This window comes from Salvia miltiorrhiza, chromosome 1 (assembly GCF_028751815.1).
Source record: "Salvia miltiorrhiza cultivar Shanhuang (shh) chromosome 1, IMPLAD_Smil_shh, whole genome shotgun sequence".
NCBI classification, from domain to species: Eukaryota; Viridiplantae; Streptophyta; class Magnoliopsida; order Lamiales; family Lamiaceae; genus Salvia; species Salvia miltiorrhiza.
Genome location: NC_080387.1, coordinates 56,165,206 through 56,191,861, shown reverse-complemented (window position 1 = coordinate 56,191,861; position 26,656 = coordinate 56,165,206). Strand labels below are relative to the sequence as shown.

General features: G+C 35.4%; 3 protein-coding genes and 1 pseudogene across 4 annotated transcripts; 3 read left to right on the top strand and 1 right to left on the bottom strand.

Moving 5' to 3' along the window:
• Positions 1-6,886: 6,886 nt before the first annotated feature.
• On the top strand, positions 6,887-9,612 carry LOC130995935 (UDP glycosyltransferase 9-like). The gene is made up of 2 exons (XM_057921446.1): positions 6,887-7,805; positions 8,648-9,612. The coding sequence occupies exons 1-2, from the start codon at positions 7,164-7,166 to the stop codon at positions 9,362-9,364; spliced, it is 1,359 nt and encodes a 452-aa protein (XP_057777429.1). The 5' UTR covers positions 6,887-7,163; the 3' UTR covers positions 9,365-9,612.
• A 4,136-nt stretch (positions 9,613-13,748) lies between these two features.
• Positions 13,749-14,354, top strand: LOC130997027 (uncharacterized). Its single transcript, XM_057922309.1, has one exon. It carries the CDS (start codon positions 13,887-13,889, stop codon positions 14,085-14,087), a length of 201 nt encoding a protein of 66 aa, XP_057778292.1. The 5' UTR covers positions 13,749-13,886; the 3' UTR covers positions 14,088-14,354.
• A 494-nt stretch (positions 14,355-14,848) lies between these two features.
• On the top strand, positions 14,849-17,888 carry LOC130996098 (UDP glycosyltransferase 9-like; annotated as a pseudogene).
• A 775-nt stretch (positions 17,889-18,663) lies between these two features.
• LOC130995696 (uncharacterized) lies at positions 18,664-25,724 on the bottom strand. Of its 2 annotated transcripts, none has more exons than XM_057921087.1 (14): positions 25,419-25,724; positions 24,266-24,908; positions 23,859-24,171; positions 22,695-22,841; positions 22,528-22,616; positions 22,343-22,435; positions 21,765-21,891; positions 21,368-21,432; positions 21,100-21,274; positions 20,785-20,979; positions 20,649-20,696; positions 19,921-20,067; positions 19,655-19,737; positions 18,664-19,137 (listed from the first exon to the last, which is right to left on the bottom strand). In XM_057921087.1, the coding sequence occupies exons 2-14, from the start codon at positions 24,850-24,852 to the stop codon at positions 19,017-19,019; spliced, it is 2,190 nt and encodes a 729-aa protein (XP_057777070.1). In that variant the 5' UTR covers positions 24,853-24,908; positions 25,419-25,724; the 3' UTR covers positions 18,664-19,016. The 2 variants fall into 2 exon arrangements, with proteins under 2 accessions (XP_057777070.1, XP_057777078.1); XM_057921095.1 differs by having other exon boundaries at positions 24,266-24,862; positions 25,419-25,703.
• Positions 25,725-26,656: the final 932 nt, after the last annotated feature.

Genomic DNA, 26,656 nt, shown 5'->3' with positions numbered 1-26,656 from the left:
CGCTGATATAATGGCTCACATGATAATAATTGATAAGATTATATTCTGTCTGAATTGGATGGTGTATGTGGCATGCCATGTCAATATTAATTTTGGATAAATCAATTTTAATTGTAAAATCAAAGTCAATTAAAAGTAATGTATATGGATCTCTTTTTGTGGTCGTGGAAAACCAAAAATTGAGGCCAAAAGCTTGATATTTTGCGAATTATTGCCCCTAGCTTCTTTCATTACAAATGGTATTTTCATTTATATGTGATCAGTTCATCACTATATTTTGATTGGAAATTTTCGGTTCAAATTCTATAAATGTCTTGAGTTGAGTTCGCAGTTGCAAATGGTTTTTAAAAAATGTTACTATTCCCCCAGTCCCACAAATCTTGACATGTTTAATTTTGGCACGGAAATTAAGGAATTGTAGATTAGTGTTTTAAGTGTGTAGGATAATAAAGTATAAAAATGATAAATTAGGAGAGGGAAGATGATAAAGTGATAAAGTAGGAAAAAGAAGGTGATAAAGTAATAGATAGAAGATAATACAATTGTTACTATATTTAGAAACGTGTCAAAATTTATGGGACGGCCCAAAAAAAAATATGTGTCAAGGTTCGTAGGACGGATAGAGAGTATACCACAAGAGTTGTTAATCTCCTTGATGAGATCAACTGCATTCTTTGTTTTCCTAAAAATTTTGATACCTTATCAACTAAAAGAATATGAAATTGATTACTTACTACTTATTTAGAAAAGAGACAACTTTAGAGTCGGGCATTATGAAAAATTGTGCAAATTTAAAGTCAAGATTATATATCTCTTTCTTATTTTTTGGATAATGGTTCATATATGAAAATCACCCATGGTATACGTACTATAAAGTCATTAAAAATTCTAAAGAATTATTAGAAATAGTAAAAATCGTTTTATGCACAAATTATTTATGCAAAAGTAATTCAAGTATTATGGCCCAATCACTATAACACAAACAAAAAAAGTTGAGCCTCAACACAATATAGTCAAATAGAAGTCATCTCTCTCTTTAATGTAAAAAAAAAAAAGTAGGAAGAGATTGAAGTCAATATAATATATTATAATTTTTTATTTCAATCTAAACTGGATTTTGTTGTAGGGCTGAACATACTTATAACTTACTCTATTATTATTATTACAAGCGTTCAATATCAAATATAGAAGTAATAAATTTTCATAACGAATCCAAAAAAGTAAATGATATTTATATGATACATATAAAAAATATAGAGATGCAATTTCACACTTCATTAGATTGGAGAGGTCACATCAATATGGTGGCTACTCTTTAGGCGGAAGTCATACGTGTTGAATGACGATAGTTTTAAGTGTTAATCGACTTATGTAATCAAATAGATATTCACGAATGGATACACTTATTAATGTTAAAATTCAAGTGTTATTACTTATTACTAAAGCGTGCATAAATTAATATTCTCAATTTTTATTTATCTGGATCGGAAGCATTTGAGATTGCTGCTCACATTTTAAAATTTGATTGATTGCCAAATTCTTGTAAACTATAGAATGCATTTGTACGCTTTACATAAATAAAAGTTGCAAAATAATTTTTTGCGTCAAAATCATTTTATAATAAGGTACTAAAAATAGAATAAATAATAAAATATGATTATTCAATATAATATGCCTCATATATTATCAATTTGAATATATAAACGTATAGTTAGAGCATCCACAATGGTGGGTGCGATGGCCGGATCGAACCCGGCCTATCGCACCCACCACCATTGCCGCTCCCGGGTGCGATGGAGGGGAGGCGTGTGTTCGCACTCGACGAATGTGGGAGCGAAGGAGGGGGCGTGTAAACACGCGCCCCTTTCCGAAATTAAAAAAAAAAAAATTAATTTTAACGGTCAAATGACCGTTGCCTTCAACGGTCTTCGGCCGAATTTTTTTGTTTTTTTTTTGTTTTTTTTTCTTTTTCACCTATATACAGTCCCCTTCAATCACAAACACAATTCATCCAACAATTCTCTTCAACTCCTAAAAAATGTCTTCATCCACCAATTCTTCCAACAATAATTCTTCCTCAAATTCTTCATCCGAAGAAGAAGTTCATGTTGATCCCGCACAACTTCCTCCTCTTCCCGATCCTACTCAAGCCCCCGATTTATTTTTTATGAGATGTGCTGTGAATTTTATGCAAGTAGCAAGTTCATATCGGTTCGATCCACCTCCACAACGCCCGGCGAAAAAGCGGGCAGTGGTTCGTCGTGACCGTGAAGGTGGAGCCGAGCGCCTCCATCGCGATTATTTCGCCGTCGAGCCTGTTTATGGGCCACAATTCTTTCGCCGTCGATTTCGCATGAGCCGGGAGTTGTTTCTACGCATTGTCAATGCGCTAGAAGTCGATCCTTACTTCCAACAACGTCCGGATGCTGTTGGCCGGGTGGGCTTCTCCCCGATCCAGAAGTGCACTGCCGCTATTCGACAATTGGCATACGAAAATTCTGCTGATTGTTGTGATGAATATCTCCGTATAGGAGAGACGACGGCGTTGGAATGCTTGAAGAAATTCTGCAAGGCCGTCGTTCGTATCTTTGGCGGAGGTTCAAGGTGATGCAAGAAGCTGCAAGGAAGGATGTGGAACGAGCTTTCGGTGTTCTTCAGGCTCGATGGGGTATAATTAAGGGACCGTCACGTTTGTGGAAGTCGGAGCAAATGAGTTCGATCATGTTTGCATGCATCATATTGCACAGCATGATCATTGAGGAAGAAGGTAGAAATGCAAGTAATTTCGACGGTGACGACGGCGAGGGACCAAGTTCTACTCCTCAAACACAATTCAATTCTGGAGCACCACCGGAGTTCGCCGCCTATTTGGCACGGAATGCAAGCTTGAAGGATGCACGATTGCATGCTCGCCTCCGCGACGATTTGGTTGAGCATATATGGGCACGCTTTGGTCCGGTTGACCCGTAGTTCGACAGCTTTAAATTATTCGAAAATTGGATGTTTTAAATATTTGTTGTTTTTTTTTTAATTTTATTTGTAATGTTTGGAATTTTTAATTGAATGAATTTTATGTTGTTAAAATTGAAGTTGTTTAATTTAAATTGAAAAATGAATAAAAGTAAAAAGAAAATGAAATTAAAATCTATTGCACCCGGGTGGGTGCAATACCATTGTGGGAGTGGGTGCAATAGAAGTGGGACCCATGGTATTGCACCCACTATGGGTGCAAGCATTGTGGATGCTCTTAGGGAACCCGATGGACATCAAATATCTCAAATGTTTTGAACAGAAAAATAAATATTTTAAAACTAATACAATAATAAAATTAGGAAATCAATTTAAAATATTTGATCTGAAACATTAAATCAGTATACGCACAAAAAAATATATATGGTGACTAGAATTTTGCAGTAAAAAACGATAAAAGGATATTGAAAAACTCCATTTCTTTGAATTTTGTAGAGAGAGAATGTGGGTGGGGTTTGCAAGTGCCGACTTGAATGGGTCCCACTTTGTCCTGTTACCTGTAGGCCGGCGAGTGGCAACACAGTCTGACGTGGCTGCTACAGTCCAAGATTGGACGGTAGCCACCCCAACTATAACTTCTCATGTTAAATCATCACCAAATTTTGCAATATTTATTCATATAATTAGTTGGATTGACACTACATAAATCTTAACGATACAATGATGAAGGGGAGGATTGTGTGGTCGAAAAATAATTTCGAATTGATAGATTATGGATTAACTAGAATCTACCCTTTAACCGAGCTATATATATGAACAGACTAAACTATAGATCGTCATTCCTAATTTTAAACACATCATTTTACTGGCCTCATGTACTCATCAGTCGTGACCCACCATCATGAAAAGCAGGAAATTAAGACAGCTGATTAGGCATTTAATCACTGGATTATTTACATAATCCCATGTTTGAAAAGCTATCTATAAATCCTAGCCACGGATGACTTTTCGATCCCTCTAGTCCAATAGGGACAAAGAGAGTATTTAAGAAATATTTTTTTTTCATGTAAATTGTATGATTGAAATTAAGATATTTTTAGTTTCAATTTTCTCATGGAATATGAACCAGATATGAATGATATGTTATGCATGAAATATTGTATGTTTTTATATATGTTACGTATACTATTTAACATTTATTTATGCGTATCAATGGTACACCGTATACCACACATTCGAATTAGAGGACATGGTAAAAACATATGCAATAGATATCAATGGCATCAGATCAAAAAATATAACGTGAAATATTGGCCACAAAATTATTTACGGTTTCCTTAATGATACTATTTCTCTTAACTTTAGTCCTCGCAATTTGATTTGTCACATTGATATAGGTTCCAACTTAATTAATCTTCAATCGAAAATTCTTGTCTTAAGTAAAAAAAAAAAAAAATTGTGTGTGTGTGTGTGTGTGGGGGGGGGGGGGGGGTTGTCTTAAGTAAACTTGTTAGTGTATTTTTTGAACTCACAAGTTCGTACTAGGCTAATGCATTAATGGACCTAAATAAAAACTGTAGTCTGTAGGCCCAAATCTTCCAAGGCCCGATAGCTCAATCTCTTCTTTTCTCACTTGATTCGGTCATATATCTTCATCCATAAAAAACAATAAGCCCATGTTTGGTCGGGTGATTTTGGAGATTGGAAATGGATTCAATTAATTGAATTCATTATTTATTATTTGGTTTAGATAATGAGTTAATCATTACCCTTACTTGAGGGTAACTCATTCACCCAAATTGTTACCCCTCAAAATAGAGGGGAAACAAAAGAAAAAGAATCCCTTAGTATTGATTTCTTTCCATTGGTAAACCAAACACTCAATAAAAATAATGGTTATTATTACCATTCCACTCCTTTATTTGATTTCATTCTATTTTCATTCATCTACTTGAACAAAATGAGCACTAAAATAAAAATATTATTCGGTTGTAGTACTATTTATCCGTGACAATCTAAAACCTCTACAGAAGAAGAACAAATAAATTGGACTTGTTTGGCATTGGTGGCCCAGTGGCCCGTGTAGATACGACTGGCCTATATCTATAAAACTTAGGCTTAATGTGTCAGGCCTGCTACTTTTGCTATAATTTTAAAATAAAAACAATTACTATTTTCATATTTTTATCCACATGAAGTATATATATGTAATTGGCTGTGCTTTGCAAATGATTTAAACAACACGAATCATCGGCAAAGCTCATCGTGTACGACTCCACGATGCAGTGATATTTGAAACAAGGGTTAACTTTTTGAAGTTTCCTTACGATCAAGATTGTGATGAGCGTCGCTGCCTAGGCTGGCTGTTATGGATTCCAATCACACTCTTGGAACATGTTCCTGAATCCCAAACTATATTTTCGATTCATCAAAAATAATGTTAAATATCAAACTATATATTTACCCTTTAATGAAAAATTAGAAGTATTAAAAATGTTTCGAAATTTATTTTTGGGCGATAGAATTCTAATTAAACTTTATAAAAAATGACCCTCTCCACACCCAACGTCCACATTCATTATTTATGTTGATTTCTAACAATTCATGCTTTTTTGACAAATTATTGATAGTAATGATTTCAATTGATATTTTCAATAGTTAAAAATTAATATTGTTGATGAAATGAAAATAATACTACTAATTTAGGGTTTAAAACCATTTTGTTGCAACAAACTATCAGGATGCTTATTTTATTGGTCACATAAACCAAACCAAGGCCACTTAATTAATCATGTGGCGACTAAAAATTCACTGCAACATACCACATTAATTTCAATTTATTAGCAGATACTAGACTGGACGTGGATCAAATTAATGGGCGATCACGACAAATCGTCCACGTCTTGTTCGGAAGCATCGCATCTCTCGGAAGTGGCGCACGGTCTGGCCATGTTGTGGGAGCATACAATGAATGCTAAGAATGGGATTGTGGGGAAAGAAGAGATTGCTGAACGAGTTGTTGGAGGAGAGAGGAGCGTTGAGCTTAGAAGGAATGCTTTTGAGTTGAAGAGATTGGCTAAGACTTGTGCAAATAATATCAACAACTTTTTGTTTCCAAACTTTTGTCCAGCTACCTAGTTTCAAAGTCCCTTTAGTTAGAGCAATTCGGCTAATCTATTGCATCTTTTATTACCGCCACCGGATTAACGTTACGTCACAATCTTAAGATGAACATCTATTTACACAGTAGCTACATGATGAAATATACAAGTGCAATACAAGATTCGGCTTGCTTTAAAGTGATAGGGTAAACAGAGTGTAATTAAATTTTGATAGTGAATTTGAAAATTATACAGAAAAAGTTTCAGTGTATACAGAAAAAGTTTCAAAATATTATGGGTAGTATATAAGTAGGGCAAAAGTAGACAAATTAGGGAAATATGTTTGGTTTTCAGTAAAGGATTATGTAGGATAATTTGTAATCAGGATATTTAGCATGAATAATGACATATTATTAATACTGAGTTGGTGTTTGCTATCATGGCTAAATACAGAATATCCTGGTTTAAGTTAATCCTAGGGGGAGGTGGTATTATTAGTGTGGGTTATTCCCACAAAATAATACAGAGAGGTGGAATAAAGTTGGAGTTGACTGTATTAATATAACATAATACCAAACACTACACAAATCTGTATTAACTTAACTTATCCTGGATATAAACCAATATCAAACATGCCCTAAAATATGATAGATTTTTTTTTTTTTCTTATACATCATTTTCTTATAATAAAGTTGCGATCAAAGATAAGAGGTCAGTCAGTGAAAACAGTATCCCCTAAGCCTAAGGTATAATCTTCTAGAAGTCTTGTGTTTAACGCGCGTTAACAAGGAAAACAAGACGAGAAAAGTTGCAATCAACTCAGTTTTTGACAGCATCGAGCACTACAGCATATAACAATGCACGTCCAAATTCAAAGCATCAAATCATACGAAACCAACAAATAATAGCTGCACTCCAAAACCTTTAATTTCGGTCAAATCTCAAAGTTTATCATCCAAAAAAAAAAAAAAGGTGAAATTACAGCATCCACATGAACTCAGATGGAAAATCAAACTTTGTAATTCCCGCTGTAGAAAAACATTGCAATTCACTACATATATATTTGCTGCTCACATATATGTGCATAAGACGATGGGTATAGAAGTAGCAGCTAGGAAGCCTCAAGTCGTAGTCGTCCCATTCCCGGGACAGGGCCACATCAATCCCGCCCTAGCATTCGCCAACTGCTTAGCCACCAAAGGCTTGGCCGTCACCGTCGTCGTCGCCACCAGCGTCGCCAAATCCGCCAGCTTCTCCGATTGCGCCTCACTCACCATACGCACCGTCTCCGACGGCTCGGAGCACGTGGACGGAATCGAGACCATGGAGGCTTTCTTCAATCGCTTCCGATGCGACTTCGCTCGGAATCTGGCGGATTTCATCGACGAGCACATGAGCTGCGCTAGGGCTATAATCTACGACTCTATTATGCCGTGGATGCTGGATATTGCCAAGGAGCGGGGCTTGCTCGGGGCGTCTTTCTTCACTCAGACTTGCGGCGTCTCCGCCGTCTTCCATCATTTGGGGCGAGGGCTGCTGCTGCGGTATCCCTATGAGGATGGCGTCACGGTGGCGCTGCCGGCGCTGCCACCGCTTGAGAAGAGGGATCTGCCTTCGTTTTTTCATTTGGTAGATCCTGACCAGCTTTGTGTGAAGCTTCTTACTGATCAGTTCTCCAATATTGAGAGAGCGGATTGGATCTTTTTCAACACGTTTGATAAGTTGGAAACTGAGGTAATTTCTATGTTGTTAGTTTATAGATTATTTGCCTCAGAAAAGTAGGGAGATGATTAACTCATGATTTCTGTTTTGAGTCTCACAACTATACCTTCCAAATTCTCCACTAATACAAAAGCCTTATCTCTTTACTCTTATCACTATTTTTTTTTTTTTAAATTATACTATAAATAAATAAAGAAATTTATTGACCGTGCCACGGTGAATTCGAACCCAAAACCTCTGACTTTGAGCATCAACCACCTACCGTAGGCTAGCACGCACATACCTCTTATCACTCTAGCTAGCTATTCGTTCTTGAACAAGCGTCTTATCTCGAAAATGATTTTGCTGTCTTATTTTTAAAATATTTTTTCCACAAATAAATATTTTATTTTAGAAATTCTAAGCAAAAACTGTGCCCAACTACCAAATTTACCCTTTCATTCATTTTTTTAATTTAGTTGTGCCTTTATGGAGGGAGTACCATTTTTTATAATTGAGAACATCTATATTCGAGTATGAAAGAATTCTTTGGCAAATTATTAGTGAAGTTTTTTTTTTTTTTCTACTATCGGAAAAGACCTGATTTGCACTAAAGTAAGCTGAAGCCTTCTAGAGTTAAAGCATCAAAGTTAAAAGATATACTAAAGACGATGAAAAAACATCTACATGGACACGACACGAACATCCACGCATCATCAATGTGTATCTAAATTTAGGGTGCATTCATCTTAAAAACTTAGATTCATTAATATTGAATTATAATTTAATAATCATAACTAAAATATAGAGTGCATCTGGGTGCATGGGATCATGACTACCTACTTGATATCATATATATTAATGTTGGGATGCAGATAATCGAGTGGATGAAGAGGCGATGGCCGGCGATGGCGACGGTGGGGCCGACATTCCTACTAGACCATCAACACAAGAACCACAGCATCAGCCTGTTCGAGGCGAAGCAGGACGCCTGCAGAGAATGGCTGGATTCCATGGAGACCGCCTCCGTTGTGTACGTCTCGTTCGGCAGCATCGCATCTCTAGACAAAGAGCAGATGGAGGAGCTCGCCCAAGCCCTAATAATGAGCGGCTTCCACTTCCTGTGGGTGGTCAGATCCTCGGAGCTGGACAAGCTGCCTCCAGATTTCACTTCAACGACGGAGAAGGGCCTGATCGTGGAGTGGTGCCACCAGCCTGAGGTGCTGGCGCACCGGGCGGTGGCGTGCTTCGTGACGCACTGCGGGTGGAACTCGACGCTGGAGGCGGTGGCGAACGGGGTGCCCCTGGTGGCCATGGCGCAGTGGGTGGACCAGAAGACGAATGCCAAGTTTGTGGTGGATGTGTGGGGAGTGGGGGCGGGAGTGGAGAGCGGTGGGAGGGAGGAGATTGCGTTGTGTATCAAGCGAGTTGCGAGTGGGGATGAGTTTAGGAGGAATGCTTCCAAGTGGAAGGAGTTGGCGAGTGAGGCAGTGGGGAGTGGTGGAACTTCCGTAAACAATATTAACGATTTTGTTTCCAAACTCGTGTTTGCTGATGCTGGAGATATTAGCCCCACCTCTGTTCTTGCTTGAATTCCAGACTTGGTGCTGCTCGATCTTCAGTTCGACCACACAATTTTCTTACCAATTTAATTAGTTTGGTGTTATATACGTATATATGATACTTACTCTGTGTCTCATTGTATTTGAGACTCTTTCTATTTTGGGCGTCCTACTAAACTTTGGGTTAATTGCCCATAAAATACTGAACTTTCATCCAATTCTGATTTTGTACACAAACTTTGAACTGTGACGTCATAATTACTAAACTTTTGGTTTTATCTGCTTTTGCTACTAATTCAAATTCCGGTCAAATACCAAGCTAATATATAATATATATGGCGTGTCAATTTTGACGTAACGTATTTATTCTTGCATGACAATTAGTTGGCAAAATAATATTTTTTATTTAATTTTTTATCAATAAAAAAAGAACTCAAAGCAAAAAACTCAAATTGTCAATAATTTAATATATCAAATCAAATAATAGTATTTTTTTTAGTTGAATTAATTAATTGAATAAATTCAATAATAGTAAGGGAATTCTTCGAATTTAGGTATGTCAGCCAAAGAACATTTTAATTTATCAATAACTTAATATATAAAAAATTTATTTATCTAAGTAATAAAGTTTATTAAATTTCATTATCTAAAGATTAATTTTTTTTATAAACTATATATATTTATACTATTTGAATGGCTTCTATTTTATATATTGGAGAAATTTGTTGTGTAATAGTGAATTAGAAAAAAAATGATTTAAACTTGAGAATTAAAAAAGTACTATTATTTGATTTGATATATTAAATTATTGACAATTTGGGTTATTTACTTTGTGTTCTTTTTTATTATTATTAATAAGAAATAAACAATAGATACGTTAGGTCAAATATTGACACGTCATATTAGCCATGATATTTGACCGGAATTTGAATTAGTAGCAAAATCAGATAAAATCTAAAATTTAATAATTATTATGCTATAATTCAAAGTTTATGTGCAAAATCAGAATTGAATGAAAGTTCGTATTTTATGGACACTTAACCTTTTTTTTGGTTTGAAAGGTACCATATACTCCATCATTTTTATATACTAGTACCAAGTAATTTTAAAGAGTTTAAATTGATTCAGATTTATGATTGAAGTGAGATTCTTGTTTTTAATAATAATAATAATATATTATCTTAAATTAAATTAAAAATAAGAACATAATAAGTAAACTAAATTTTATAAAACAAGATATTCTTTTATAGATTTAATATTTTGTTTGCTTTAAAAATAGAAGTTTTGATGGTATTATAGCTCATTATTAATTAATAGTATATGTATAAGATTCTGTAATACGTAATGTATTATATATGATCTATCACATTGATTAGTTATTTCAATTAGTAGCTAAAAATAATTATAAACCTTATTTGATAACGGAAATTGAATATTTAAAAAAAAAATACTTCATCCGTCTCACTATAAGTGGTCTGTATTCCATTTTGGGACGTCCCACTACAAGTGACCTATTTCCACAAATGAAAAAATTTAACCCTTAAAAAAGTGTAGGTCCTACCACTTTTAACCAATTTACACCTTCTCCTTAATTCTCATGCCGAAAAATTTTGAGCCACTTATAGTGGGACGAAGGGAATATCAAGTATTACTACATGAATGTGACACCAAAAATTAAGATAATTAATCTCAATTGAGAAATAAATTGAAATTTTATATGATAAAAAAATAGGGTTAATTGCCTGTAAATTCAAAAGCTTTCATTTTTTTTTTTTTCGCGACTTTCTCACAACCTTTTAATTTGACATAGGTGGAAGAAGACGATTTTTGGTGGATAGGGAAGGCTCCAGTGGTGGGGGAAGGAAGACGGGTGGTGGGTGGTGGCAGATGGGTTTGAGAGGTGGTGGTCAGGGGTTTGGGAGATGGTGGTGGTCGGGGATAGTTTTTTTTTTTTTTAATTAATTTATTAATAAATTATTATATATTTTATTTAAAATAAGATTATTAAAAAAATAAAACAATGATATGTCATAGCTTATTGCCATGTAATTGACGGGTCATAAGTGTTTGTCATGTAATGTGGCCGGATTCTTTCATAGGGAGAACATTATTATTTTTTTTTATGAATTTCTATGTCAAATTAAAAGATCGTGAGAAAGTCGTGAAAAACACAGAATTTTTTGAATTTACATGCAATTAATTCAAAAAAATATCATCTTTAAAAATATCATATTCTATAGTATACAGCCTAAATAGTACTCCCTCCGTCCCAAACGAAATGTTCCTGTTTTCCTTTTTGGGTTGTCCCAAACGAAATGTCATTGTTTCCTTTTTTGGCAATACACTCTCTCTCTATAATTAATATTTAAATAATTTCCAACAACCCACTTTATCTACTTTATAGACATTTCTTAATCTCCGTGCCGAAAAGAAAGAGGACATTTCGTTTGGGACGGAGGGAGTAAATAACAAACTAGCTCTGTATGTAGTACAAGTTCGACAACATCTCTTATTTATATTCACCAATCACCAATGCCATTTTTTTAAAAAAAAAAATTTAAATCTCCCGATTCTTTTTTTTTTTTTTTGAAGTAATCTACCAATTCTTGACAGACGAAAATTATTGCAGAAATAAGAAAAAGTTATTAGAGTATATAATTTAAATATATAGTAATACCAATAATTTTTTCGAACAATTACAAAGTTAGGAGACGAGAAAGTGGATAAGGCAATGCAGGCTACGTTAGAGGTGGCCAAAAAAACCGGAACCGGGAACCGAACCGAAAAAACCGGACCGTCCGGGACAGGTTCTGGAACCGGAACCGTGATACACGGTTCCGAACCGGAACCGAAACCGTGCTCGACCGGTTCGGTTACGGTTCCGATTTCTCAAACCGCCGGTTCCCGGTTTCGAATCGGAACCGAAACCGGGAACCGGGAACCGGGTTGGAACCGTGCCAGAACCGCCTTGGAACCGTGAACCGAAGGTTCCACGGTTAGAACCGGGAACCGTGGAACCGTGCCTAGAACCGCCTTTTAATTTTAGTTATTTGGTCAAATAATTATTGTCGTAAGAAAAAAATAACAATTGATATGAATAAATGTAATATTTTTAGAAAAGATGAAATAATTGGAAAAAAAAGAAAAAAATATAAAAAATGTGAAAATAAAAAATTAACGAAAAAATAAAGAAAATAAAGAAAATCATTTACTAAAATAAAATAAAGAAAATATTTGGTCAAATAATTATTGTTGTAAGAAAATCCTTTACTATTAATATGATGAAAGGTAATCTATAAAAAATATTACTACAATTTTTCATATTGATAGTTATTTTTTATCATAATAATAATTGCTTTGAAATAAATAAAATAAAATAAATATTGTAAAAAAAGAAGAATAGAAATAAAAAAAAAATGAAATAGAAAAAAATGAAAAAGAAACGAGCAAAAAATGAAAACAAAAACGAAAAAAATAAAATAAAAATGGGATGATTTGTTCATGGAGTACCCCATATCCACCACTGAAGGCGATACCACCGATGCGAGCGAGTCATTTCAATGCACCGAAGGCGAAGACTTCGACTTCGACATGTAGAAGACTTCATGATTATGCGGTGTCACCAAAGGTAAGACGAAGGTAAGAGAACTACGTGGACTTTGATTCCTTCGGGATACGTAGGCAACTCAATTATAACTTAAATGTTATAATTAAGCTCAAGTTCTATTTCCTTTATTTCTTTTTTTCCCCAATTAAAAGTTGTAAACTAAGTTGCCTTAATTTTATTTTAGCATTCAAATGTTGGAGTAATTTGTAAATTTTATTTACAAGAGTTGTAAGGTATAACTTTGAATTATAAGTTCAATTTAGAAAATAATGTATATGAACTTTATATTTTCTTGTGTCATTTATTTTATTAAAGCAAATTTCGTTAAATTTTACACAACAATACATAAAGTAATAAAAATACATTAAAAAAAAAATGGACGGTTCTAACGGTTCGAACCGGAACCGGCGGTTCGGAACCGGAACCGGAACCGCCGGTTCACGGTTCAGAACCGAAACCGTGAGGGTTATTTTTCGGTTCGGTTCCGGTTCCAATTTTTGGAACCGGGAACCGGCGGTTCCGGTTTCGGTTCGAACCGGGAACCGAACCGTGGCCACCTCTAGGCTACGTACCAAACAACCAACTAATTAACTTCTTGTGTATTAATTTGAAGACAAAATATTTAAGCATCTATAAGAAGATAAGACCGACGAGAGAGTGAGGACACGTGGGAGTCGATCGCGAAGCAGCCCAAGGTATATATATCGACTCATGTTTTCTCGTAACAAAACGACAGTCATTAATTAATAATATATGAAATTAATAATTATTCTTTATCTTCACTCCGCCGTTGGATTGTTCAATCAGCAAATACTAACAAACATCAGTGCCTTCTGTTTTTATCCAAAAGGTTTCTGGTTTCTTCCTCCTCTTTTAAATCGAAATAACTAAGCCAACATAGCGCATTAAACTTCAAAGTGAGAATTAATTAGCAATTGATTAAGCATGATACTGGTGGCAATAGTGGCGGAGCTGCTGGAGGAGTACACGGTGGTGGTGGCACGTGTGCTGGAGCACGTGCTGCAAGACGCGCCGCTGCCGTTCCCGCGGCGGGTTCGTTTCCTCATCCTGCGCAATCTGCCTTTCGCTTCTCCGCCGTCTGTCCCCTTCCGCCTTCAACATAGATCTACTGCTGCTCCAGCTTAGCATTGTTCCACCCCACTCAGTTTTGTATGTATATATGCGTATTTGTGTATGGTTTTTCCTTTCCTTTCGGCAATAAATATGACAACTGCTCTAATTCTGGATGGGAGTTGAGACTTCAAATGAGCCTTCTTTTCTAATGTTATTTGTAATTTATTGATGAAAGATCCCATCATTTATATTGGGTTGGTTTTGGAGTAATTTGTTGATAGTGTATATTTTTCACGCTTTTTTGCACTTGTGAGATCTAATGTACGTCGATTGATATCCTATTTTGTGTTTTACTTTTAATTTTCTTTTTTTTTTTTACGTATTCTCCCTTCAATTTTAATTTTGTATGGTTTGATTTAATTTATGATTATTAGTTAGGATTCATTCCACCATTCATTTAGAATATATACTTACTTTTTATTATATAGTTTTAGTTTATTATCAGAGTTGGTCAATCTAAAATTAGAGTATATATATTTTTTGATTTTAATTTTTAAAATAAAAGTCAATTCTAATTTATAATATTATATAAATTTTAATTTTATAACAAAATATTATTAAAATAATATACTAATAGTGAGACATGAGATGGGTCGATAAAATAAAAATTAGATATATATATATATATATATATATATATATAATTTAGAGTATTATAATATATTTTAGTTTTATATCAATATTATTAATATAATAGTATAAATAATAGTGTGATACCATGATGCACATGTGGAATTGAGGGAAATGCATTCTGTATCCGCGCAATTTGATAGAATCGGAACATTGTGCTGCAAATTATCCGAGAAGACCCAATTAATTAATTAAACATGGGGTAAATTATAGAAAATTTAGATTCAGCTGGGTTCAATTGTGAATCGTATATATTCTTATTCATCGTCATTGATGGAATATGGAGTTTTTGAATTAGGCAAACTACGTACTTGTTCCTTTTATCTTAATCTTTGTTTTATATGGCCTCTCCCATATACATTGCCCAGTGCAGTTTTTGCGCTAAAGTAACCATTACCTACATCTTGCGCTCTATTGTACGCAAAATAATTGTAACAATTTTTGGAGATATTTTTAGGTTTCTTTTCTTCTTTGGACTTTATTTGACAAAGTGTTTTTGGACATATTCCTTTTTGAGAATATACCTTTCTAGTGTGGCTACTGTACTTGCACTTATTTGGTAAGAAACTGCACCAAAATAGTGAATATAACGATCGATTAGTTTTTTCTTTGAAGCAAGACGGGCCAAAAAAAGTTATCAGAATGAAATTTGGGGACCAACTTATTTTAATTCCTAAATTATCTGTAATTCAAAAAAAAATCCTAAATTATCTGTAAAAGAAAAAATATCAAAAATAATTTCGGACATGGAAAAGTCGAATGAAGAGACGTGCAAAATTGAAATATCCAGCATCTGCATTTTCATAGATGGGGACCCACCTAAGCTACACATGATTGATTCTGTGAGTCCTATGCAGTTTGAACACTAGGTCAGATTTTCTTCTCTTTCGCGTTTCAAATGTATAAATCAGAATCTGAGTTGGCCACTCCATTATTAGATCATTTCCATAATACTATTTAAAGAGAAACAAAAATGGCGGACGTGGATGTGGTGATGATCCCATACCCCGCGCAAGGCCACATCAACCCCGCCGCAGCATTCGCCGAGTCCCTCGCCGCCAGGGGCCTACGCGTCACCTTCATCACCACCACAGCGCTCTCCAAATCCGCCAAAATCCACGACGCCGCCGCCTCCATCACCATGCACCACATCTCCGACGGCTACGAGCGAGTTAGCGAGGTGGAGAGCGTGGATGCGTACCTGGCCCGCTTGAAGGCCAATCTGTCGCGCAACTTGGCCGGATTCTTGGACGGCGGTGGGGCTTGTAAGGCGGTGGTGTACGACTCTATAATGCCGTGGGTTTTGGATATTGCAGAGGAGCGGGGTTTACTCGGGGCGCCGTTTTTCACGCAGTCGGGGGCGGCGTGCGCTGTGTACTACCATTTGAAGCGAGGGGCGGTGAGGTATCCGTATGAGGAGGCGGTGCGCTTGCCGGCGCTGCCGCCGCTGGGAGTGGCTGATCTGCCTTCGTTTTCTCATCTGGCTGATTCGCAGCCCACTGGTTTGGAGCTTCTTGGTCAGCAGTTCTTGAATCTTGAGAGGGCGGATTGGATCTTCTTCAACACATTCGACAAGCTTGAATCTCAGGTATTATATCCGCCACCAAAATCTTATCTTTACTTTGTACTTCTCAATTTGCACTATGGTTGGATGCTAATTATTTAAGAGCTACCTCGTTTACTATTCATTGGAGGATCGAGTTTTCTATGTTTTGTGTTTGAGATAGTAAAACATCATTTTTCATGCGATTTGATGTTGCGGAGTTGTAATTAGCATAAAATACCAATAAATTTGATAATTTTATAAGAAATGAAAAGTAAAAAAAAAAAATTATCCATCGGCAGGCCTCCCATCATCATGTGGCTCCACCATGTGTAAATCAAAATACATGTATGAAGTGGGTCATATAGATCCCCTAGTTTCTGGCAGTAACATAGGGGATATAAAATTTATAAATGCATATTTGTATTTAACATTATGTATAAATACCAGAATCTACCGTACTTATGGGAGGACTACCTACCTATAAATATATAAATTAATTTATACTTATTAAAATTGATTAGAAATTTGGGACATCAGGAAGTCCTTAATTACTTTTATGTATAATTTGACATAACTTGCTTCATTCATATTCGGTTGAAAGGGGTAGGATAGTAGAAATTTTTGTAATGCGTATAAATTAAATTACTCAATCATGTATATTGAATAATAAACGGCTTCTAATATAATGTGTGATCACTGGAGATACTGGATTGGATGGCAAGGCGATGGCCCGTCAAGACTGTTGGACCTACTTACTTGCTCCTCCAAAAAAGCAAGAGATTTTCGAACCACATGATCAACCTATTTGAGGCAAAACATGATGAAGCCTGCATGAAATGGCTCGACTCCAAGGGCAGCGGCTCTGTCGTCTACGTCTCGTTTGGAAGCATAGCATCCCTTGGAAGGGAGCAAATGGAGGAAATGGCGCATGGCCTAGTAATGAGCAATTGCCCATTTTTGTGGGTGGTAAGAGCTTCTGAGATGGATAAGTTGCCTACAAAGGATTTTGATTTGGAGAAAGGCTTAATTGTTGAATGGTGTCATCAACCACAAGTATTGGCCCATCCTGCATTGGCGTGTTTCGTGAGCCACTGTGGATGGAACTCGACTCTCGAGGCACTGAGCCATGGCGTGCCTCTTGTGGCCATGGGTCAGCGCTATGATCAGACGACGAATGCTAAGTTTGTTGGGGATGTGTGGAGGTTTGGGGATAGGGGTTAAAGCAGGTGAAAATGGGATCATTGGGAGAGAAGAGATTGCGATGCGCATCAAACAAGTTGTTGAAGGAGATGAGATGAAGAAAAATGCTTGCAAGTGGAAGGTGTTGGCTGATGAGGCAGTAGAAAATGGTGGAACTTCTGCCAACAATGTTGACGATTTTGTTTCCAAACTTATGAATAATCCATCAATCTAGATGTCTAATTGTACTTCATAGGCCATATTCACAATGTCAACAAATACTATATATATCAAAAACCTAGATCATTTTTTGAAGTGCTTGGTAGCTTCATTAATCTTTTGGTAATCAATCCCCTTTTGGGAAAATTATGTACTTATTTAATATTCAAAAGTTTCGTGTAATATTTAGTAACAGAAGCTTTAGTCAAAATAAGAAATTAGTTGGGAGTTGGGACCAAGTCTTTTAGTCTTTTATAATTATTATTATTATTATTATTATTATTATTATTATTATTATTATTATTATTATTATTTTTTCTGGAGTTAGTACCAGTTATTTTAATGTTAAGTCCCTGTAGTTCAGGCTCGACGTTCATTTTATTTTCCTTCTTGACTAAAATCAATTTGCGGGACCCTTATTCTATTCACACTAAACTCAATACATTTCTTAAAATTCGTGCCGTCTACTAATGGGTACTTATTTCGTGGACGGAGGGAGTATTATAAATTATATTTATGAGAAAATGAATACCATATTTTATTACTGTATGATTTTACTTTTATTTTTGGAATAATTATCTCTATATTTTGCCATTGGAAATCTTTATCCTCATGAATAAGTGATCATCAACCCAAAAAAATAAGGATTGGCAATGACGATGATACACAGAACCAAAGTATAAGTACTACTCATAAAGTGGTGTGATCCACAATAATTAAGTATATTTTCTTTACTTCAAAATAGAAAACGAACATATTCTAGTGGGACACTCAAAAAAGAAAATGAGTTCTATTAGAGTGGGACGGAGGAAGTAAAATTTATGTTTTATAAGTCATTAATTTGCATATTTAAGATACTCGAAACCACTTTTTAAATAAAATGATACGAAAACGAGCAACATGTTTGTAGCGAAAAACCCAAATCAAACAAATTGGGCGGCAAAGCAGCAACATTCACATAGACATAGTTTCATGCGAGTGGTCTCTCTCCCCTCCCAAAACAGCTGTCTCTAGTTAGTAAAATAAGTGATTTCCTTCTATAGAGAGAGAGAAATTTCATAAGATTTCTCGGTGTAGTAATTTTTGTAGTAGAGCATGACTTTTATACATGATTTCAATTAGTAAAGATTATTTTTACACTGCAAAATTCTCTCTACATTTCCTCGGAATCAGCTGAAGCTGCCACCTTCTACACGACTGCCCAATCTCACTATATCTTCAACCAGTATCTTTCCCATCTGAAGAACAGAACATTAATGAGTAAATGAGAAACGAGAGACCCAAAGAAAACCAACCAGAATTCTGAAAGAGGTATTCAGGAAGGCCAGTAGATTGCGAAGTTTATGTGAGCACTGAGCCTGAGACAACTAACCTGCATCTTTAGAAAGACTGCTGATTAATTCTTGCACCCCCTCTCTGCCTAATGTGTCCTTTAAATATGTAGCAGCTGCTGCAACTTCCTCAGGAGTCACTTTTCCATCATAATCTCTGCAAAAATCATCACGGGGAACTTTATCAATGAAAAATGAGCATGTCATAGTTAGGTGAGTATGTTTCTGGGTGCATATGTATAGATAACAAAATATATACTAGGAACTTTATTGGCCATTAGAGATTAGTTGATGAATGAACTAATTATAGCCTACTACTCCATTCCAACACCAATCAATGCCCATATATAGAGGTTTTATATGAGATACAAATCAAAAAGGTTTTTGGAACTTCAGCCTCTTTTGAGGCTTCAAAAGTTATTGGTAAGAAGCTGGTGCATATACATCAGTACTAGAGATGTTTGTTAGAATATCAATATTTTACAAAACGTGACACTATATGTGAACATAGCGGGAGATGGATATTTTGGAGATTCAATATGACCTAAAACAAGAGGGAAGCATTCAATCGTGACCAAAGGAGTAATTATTTTGAAAACATGCGTCGAAAAGCCATAGTTCGTACTGAAACCATTATCTGATTGAAGGATAATATCAAAAAACTCATGGATTACCTGTCAAGAATTCGCCATTGGTCACCAATTTTTGCATCAACGTCATCAATTTCTTTCTCAAGTTTTTGAAGCATATCCTCAACCTAGGTAAAATCGACAAGTTAACTAATATGCATTAATTTCAGCTGCATGGATATCTAAAGCTATTCGTGTCATCCAGCTCTGGCATATTCCTTGTATAGTGTTGCTAGTTTTTTTAATTTTGTTAATTTGTCAGACTAGGTGTGAGGCCATTACTTCTTATGGACTGCTACGGAGAGGCATACCTTATCTACAAGAGCAGATGAAACCTTATTCTGCTCAGGAACTTCAGCATCATCCTTGCTTTCATCTCGAGCAGCTTTATATGCCTTCATTGCCTGTTCTTCACCATCAGTTCCATCTCTATCCACCATGCTATTGTATAGCTCAATCTGAGAAGATGAAGAATAATTACTACTGTAAGCAATAAAAACCATAGATGTCTCACATACAAGTTAGATGAAGTTGAAAACCTTAAAGCAAAAATGTTGCACTTCAGAGTGAACTACATGGATTTTAAAATTTATAAATTGAATATGATGAATAATTTGGAAGAATATTTTCAGCTATACATAATGAAGCCAGAATTTAAAAGCCATTTTGGGAAGTAAATTGCACAATTTAAAGCAATTACTTTTGCAGAAAAACATGTGACAGGCAAATCAACAACTTTGCTTTAATGAATCCTAGAACAGGAAGTCGTAACTAAATTATCTAGATGTTCATTAATCAAAAACGGAAATTAGTCAAGAACATATTAAATCAACAACAAAACTAAAATCAAGCAATTACAGAGACCAAAAGTACTCAAGAAATATATATTATTGCCTTTCAAGGCAAAAGGTATAAGCCATAAAAGGTGTTGTGATGGTTAAAAGTTGGTTAAAGAATGAGGCTCAGCTAAATATTTTGTTCATCACTAAAAGTCAACCAATTATCATTCAACGTAGCTGAATGGGAATTCAACAGATACCTCACTATTGACCAGCCTCAGGAACTCTTCACGCTCCCTGCTCACTGACTGCAATAATAAAGCAATGAATGAAAAATGGGGAAACAGAATAAATTATATATATACAAGAAACTCAAACAATAATTTTCTTTATTACAGATGCAGAAGCCAAAACAGCTAATGCACGACTAAGTTGACAAAGCTGTTCTTGTTTATCCAGAGCTCTAGCTCTAGCTTGTTCTTGTGCTTCTCTTGCAGTCGGATTGGTCATCTCTTTCAAAGCCACATCAACTTCAGCATCAGAAGATTCATTTTTCCTGGCTAGTTCTTCTTCCTGTTTCTCTTCCTCCACCTATAGTCAGATGATCAGATGAATGAATGAAAAAAAAAGGGAACATAAGATCAAGAAGTAAACAGTTTCAGAAAAAAATGAACAATTCTTCATAGGAGCAAAAGTAAACAAATAATCAACCTTGATAAGTTCCTCCTGCATTTCAAGGAAGTCCAGCTTCCTCCTCCTGTCCGCAAGAGAATCTTCAGATGGCAATGATGTAACACCCACAGTATCCACAACCTCATCTGGAAGCGAGGACAGAGTAGCTTGAACTGCTTCCTCTGGCCTCATCTTTCCTGTCACAGTGAAGGCTCTGTGAACAGCATTAGCAGACATATCAACAGTGTGCAAGAATGAGATAATGATAATTTTTGAATCAGAGAGTGATCCAGATGAGAATTTTGACCTGGAAAGAATCAAAAGTGAGGATGGAACAGAGTGATTCAGAGACAAATCTAGCCAATCTCGCAACTGAGAAGAAAAAGGTTAGTTCATGTAGACATGCTAGCTTACAAAACTTCCATGCAGGCGAAGAGACAGAAGAGTAAAACTTGGTTCTATTAATGGATTTAACACCAATATATGTCCTATAACTCATTTTAATACAAAATCCACCAATTATAGAAGCTTCCCTTTAAGTTGTGAAGTCTGTGTTTAACATTTTCATCCAAGATGCTCAAGCAATATAATCAAGTAATCAACCATCTCATGTAATTATCAAGAAATGTAAGTTTGCCACCCAGAAACCCTACAAACCCTGAATCACTTTTAATTAAGTGATGCACTTTTGTTGTCATACAGACCTGTTGACGCATTTCCTCCACTGAAAATTCCCCAAGCATACCCCTCTCTCTACAATCTTCACGAAGCTCTGCCTCTGTTAGAGATTCTACCCCCTCTGCTTGGATCATTCTGTCATCTTTTTTTATGCTAAAAAGAGAACCCAAACAGACTCTAATAAGTACACATTCAAATATAATAGAGTTTGATTAAAATCTTTTGACGTCAGCTTACTATGTAAAACAACAGATAATATATTCAGGGAGTAATCACCATATTTGTTGCTTTTAAACCAAGCCATAGCATAAAAGCCGATCTCATACATTAACAGAAGAAAGAAAACAAAATGTTGCGAGTATCTGGATTTATTTTAAGAGAATATATGTTAAATCCTTGTAAGGTGAATATGTCAGTATCATTATAGAAAATATCAAGTCAGAGTTAGAACAGTTGCATAGTAAACTCATGTTAGACTCCTACAACACTCAACAGTTATCATTCAGTGATAATTTAATGGCCTAAGTTGTTATAAAATGTGCAATTTCTAATGGCGAAAAGAATCAGTATCAAACTCTTCACACAGGAAGGGGAAATAGCACACCTCTGCAATCTCTTGCGGAGCATATAACGCAAATAAGCATCGGTCCCAATTGGGCTTACTCCCATATATTTGCACATGTTAACTAGACGAGGCCTGTAAAAACAAATTAAATTTAGAACAAATAGTTTAATAATGTATTCAACAGAATTGCAATGAGATACAATCGTAATCACGAGAATGCAAACCTGCTGATATTATCTAAAGTGAGCTCATCATTGAACAACTTAGCAAATCCTAGAATTTCATCATTTGAGACACGAGCACCAGTTCTAATCTGTATAGAAAACATCAAATCACTGAATCTAGTAACTCTGGAGGACTCTCTTTTTGACTAATGATAATGTTCACTAACCCTGTTCAGAAACCCATCAAGATCTTCAGCCGTTCTCTTAATTTCCCCACTCCTTGAAGTTTGGACTTCTTTTGCCATTTCTTTGACAGTCTCTTGGAGAAACTTTGCATATTCTATTTTGGCTTTCAACCTCCTTTTTAGTGCTTCCTACAAGTATAACATCCCAGATGAATATACTGTTAGAAATATAACAAAGAGTATCCCAGAATTGTATTCTGGAACCTCATTTTAGGCTTAAAGTATCTGCAATCTACCTACAACCCTACCTGGAAACATACTAGCGCAGATACTATTAACCTATAAGGTCACAGAATCTTACTTTATCAATAGAAACAGACATAACTAGCAATAAAGTGTTCATATCATACAAATCATCATTAAACACTGGCAAGCATCTGAATTGAAACAAACAATAAGTGCCACCATTAACTGAAAGATTTCATTTGGAAATAATTTAGTATGGCCAGTTTTTCAACAGAGGAATACAATGCTTTTATGAAACACACTATGTAAATCTCAGTAAAACAGTGCTCAATAATGTATATTTTTAAAAGTTTGGACAAAAAGAATCATCTTGAATAAGATAGCAGTCGTGTATTAGGCTAGTAGCTGCAGGTAAATGTTAATGATATACAGTTTTTTGCTCTTGCTCTTGCTCTTGCTCTTCTACTGGAGGAACAGTGGATCTCGACAAACTTGTGACTATACATGGGGGAGATAGAGAAAAGACATGCTCACAAATATTAAGATTGGTAACACGAGAACTGACTGGATAGGAATAGTAAGCAGAACTAGGTAATAAATAAGATAAAACTGCAGGAGAAAGAAATAACATTAATAGCTAATACAAGCTTGATCTCCAAGGAAACAGCTGAAAAATGTAAAATGCCTGGCAAATGAAAATGTAGGATGTTTGGCAAACATAGCATGCAACAAATGAGCTCCAAAATTTCAGAATAAAGCTCTAAATCAAAACTTCTGACTTTTGTATTCAACAAAAAAACAAAGAGGCAATTAGCTTATTTCGGCTGATGGAGACATATTTTTTGAGCTGAGTATTTTTGTGTTGTGGAATGATAAGATGTTGCTTTAAGAATTAGAAATTAAAACACACAGTAATTGCGTATACATCCCCAAAGACGCCAATAGACTTCTGGCCCATACCTTTTCTTTCATCTTATCCTGGAAGGTTGATGGTAGCATGTTTGGGAAGAGCTTAAGGAAAACAGGCAACAAAAATTCCATGAAAGGAACGATAATGAAGACAGCAACCGGGACTAGCCTAAAAACATCAGCGGTAGTTCTTGTAAGCTGTTGCCTCTCCCTTCTGGAGAGACTTCTTCCACCAGCCAATTTCATCAATAATCTCGAACTGATCCTCACATCAGCCCCTAGAAGCTTACAACCTAGCCAGTAATGTTTTAGTGTTGATACAAACTCAGTTTTCCAGTGTACAAGTTTTTTGGCCCAGTCTTCCCTGCAGGTACAGTTAACAAGATCATAAACGACACCTTTCTTCATTCGTTTAACATATAAGTGAAGCAAGTAGATAAATTAAAAGAAAATCTGACCTGCTCATGGAAGCCACAGCCCTCAGAGCTGGACCAATACCTAGAAATGTGGCCCAAAGTTTCTTTAAGACCAGCTTAACATTAATCTGAGATTCTTGCAGTTTTTTAGCTTTTGCTTTGGCTTTTGCAGTACTTAGGCCCGCAACAGCCTGATCACACTCTTCAGGGGAAGCTTCCTTTTTCCTTTTTGCAGTAATTTCTTCAGTATCCTTATCATCACTTCCTGGGTCAGGCTTCCTTGCAGTTGCTGTTGAAGCATAACACCTGGATTGTGATATCATCCTAGCACCCAGCAGGCAGTTGAAATCCGACCTTCCATTCCCATATCTTGGTGCTGTGATTTCATAAGCTTTATGCCTAAAGATCCCTAAGGCTACAGGATTCAATGGCTTCTTGCACAAAGCTGAAGTATTTTCATTTTCTCTCAATTGACCTATGTTTTGAAGATTGTGGTCTGTGATGGAGGTGTAGCCAGGAGAACAAGATTGACCATAACCAGATGTATGGAAAGTTTGAATAGAAAGGCGAGAGAGACTCAAGTAATCTGAAAGAGTCTTTCTCCTTCTCAAAATCACCCCAGAGGCCATTATTTCCTCTCTTCACCAATAAAACCAAAGTCAGACTTTACCAACCCAATGCCAAGCTATGGAGCAACAAAGAAAAATCAATAGGAAAACTGAATCAGAATAATATGTATCATCGTGATCCTTATCAGAATATGATATAAATATAACAAGACAAAGAAAATACTGTACAATACAAGAGAGGCAATTTTATGTTTGAAAGATCTGAGAAACTTGACAATGGTACCAAATATAATTGGAACCATTTCTTGCAACCCATGAAGCACTCGAACACCAATAGTAGTAGCCACAACTTCCACAAAAATATAAACCTTACTTAATGTATTCCATGAAATGAATTAAGCTTAATTGAACTTATTAACCATCTAACCTTCAGCGCAAGAAAACCCCAATTTTAAGAAATCAACAAACTTCTGAAAATGAAAAAAACAAACAAAATGGAAAAGAAAATTTACTCTTCCAGCTAAATAGGTGTTTATGTAGGCACGTCTTGTGTGGTTGGGTCGGAGGCAACATAGGTATAAAGATGTATAGATATACTGATATAGATATAAAAAGAGAGAGATTACCTGCAGCTGGTAAGGAAAGCAGCGAGAAAATGATGAAAAAATGTGGAGAAAAAATGTATAGACTTGCGAATTATATCCAAATCATATAGTTATAGATGCATGTGTGCCTCTTCTTTCTTGCGGAGGGGGTGATCAGATTGAGGGGTTTTAGGGAGGTTTTGGAGTGCTGACGAAGGCGCTGCGCTGAAGGGAAGTAGAGATGTTTAATAATTACATTTAGGTCACCCCACTTTTCATACATATGATTTCCCCCCTTATCTTTATCGTAAATTACAAATACAGCCCCAAGGTTTTTAACTAAACGGCTGGTCGACGGTTGAGGATTCGGTTCGTTGTTATATCACCTTCATAATCATGCAAAGAAGAAACCACGAATTTGACTTAATTTTGATTTTCAACGTATTTTTATAAATTATTGCAATAATAATACTAATTTTTAATTTGTAGCAAAATTGAGTTTTTCCAAGAAGTCCAAATGTATTTTACCGATCTATTTTGCTACGAACCGAAAATTGTGTTATTATTTATATAATAATTAAGCCTACTACATTCGGCTTTGAGTCAATTATTAATGTGAATGCATGGATCGAATATCTACAAAACTGTTTTTGCAGTTATTATTAATTAAAGACACAATGTATTGCTTCATTGAGATATGATGATACAAGGGCATGGAACGCGAACTACATTGCAATCTATCTATCTATATATATATATAAAAGTAAAATAAGCTCTATCCTACGTGGCAGAATAGAATCACTCTATTCTAATTTTCCTCAATTCTCATTCATTCTTATTTTTTCTAAATTTTTAATCAACAAATTTCTATATATCTAATTTTGAACATATCATCAACAAATTTCTATATCTAATTTCTTATGAATTAATTATATCCCAATCATATATATCTAATTTCGGCCTCATGCAGCCACGTTTGAGCTCTTATTTTATTTACTTCAACCTATCATCTTTATTATAAATAGACTCAAATTCTTAAATAAATCTCAAATTCTTAGATCAATTACTTTCTTATGTATTTTAATCTTAATCTAAATATATATTTAAAAAAAATTATATTACCATGATAATTTATTAATATTATTTTAATTCAAATAAAAAAATATTAAAATATAAAAATTACTAAATGTTTGTATCTATGTAGGATTATACCCACCGAAACCAGTTTTTAGTCATGGACAACTCTACGTGGAAATCTCAAGAGTCACTAGAAAAAGAGG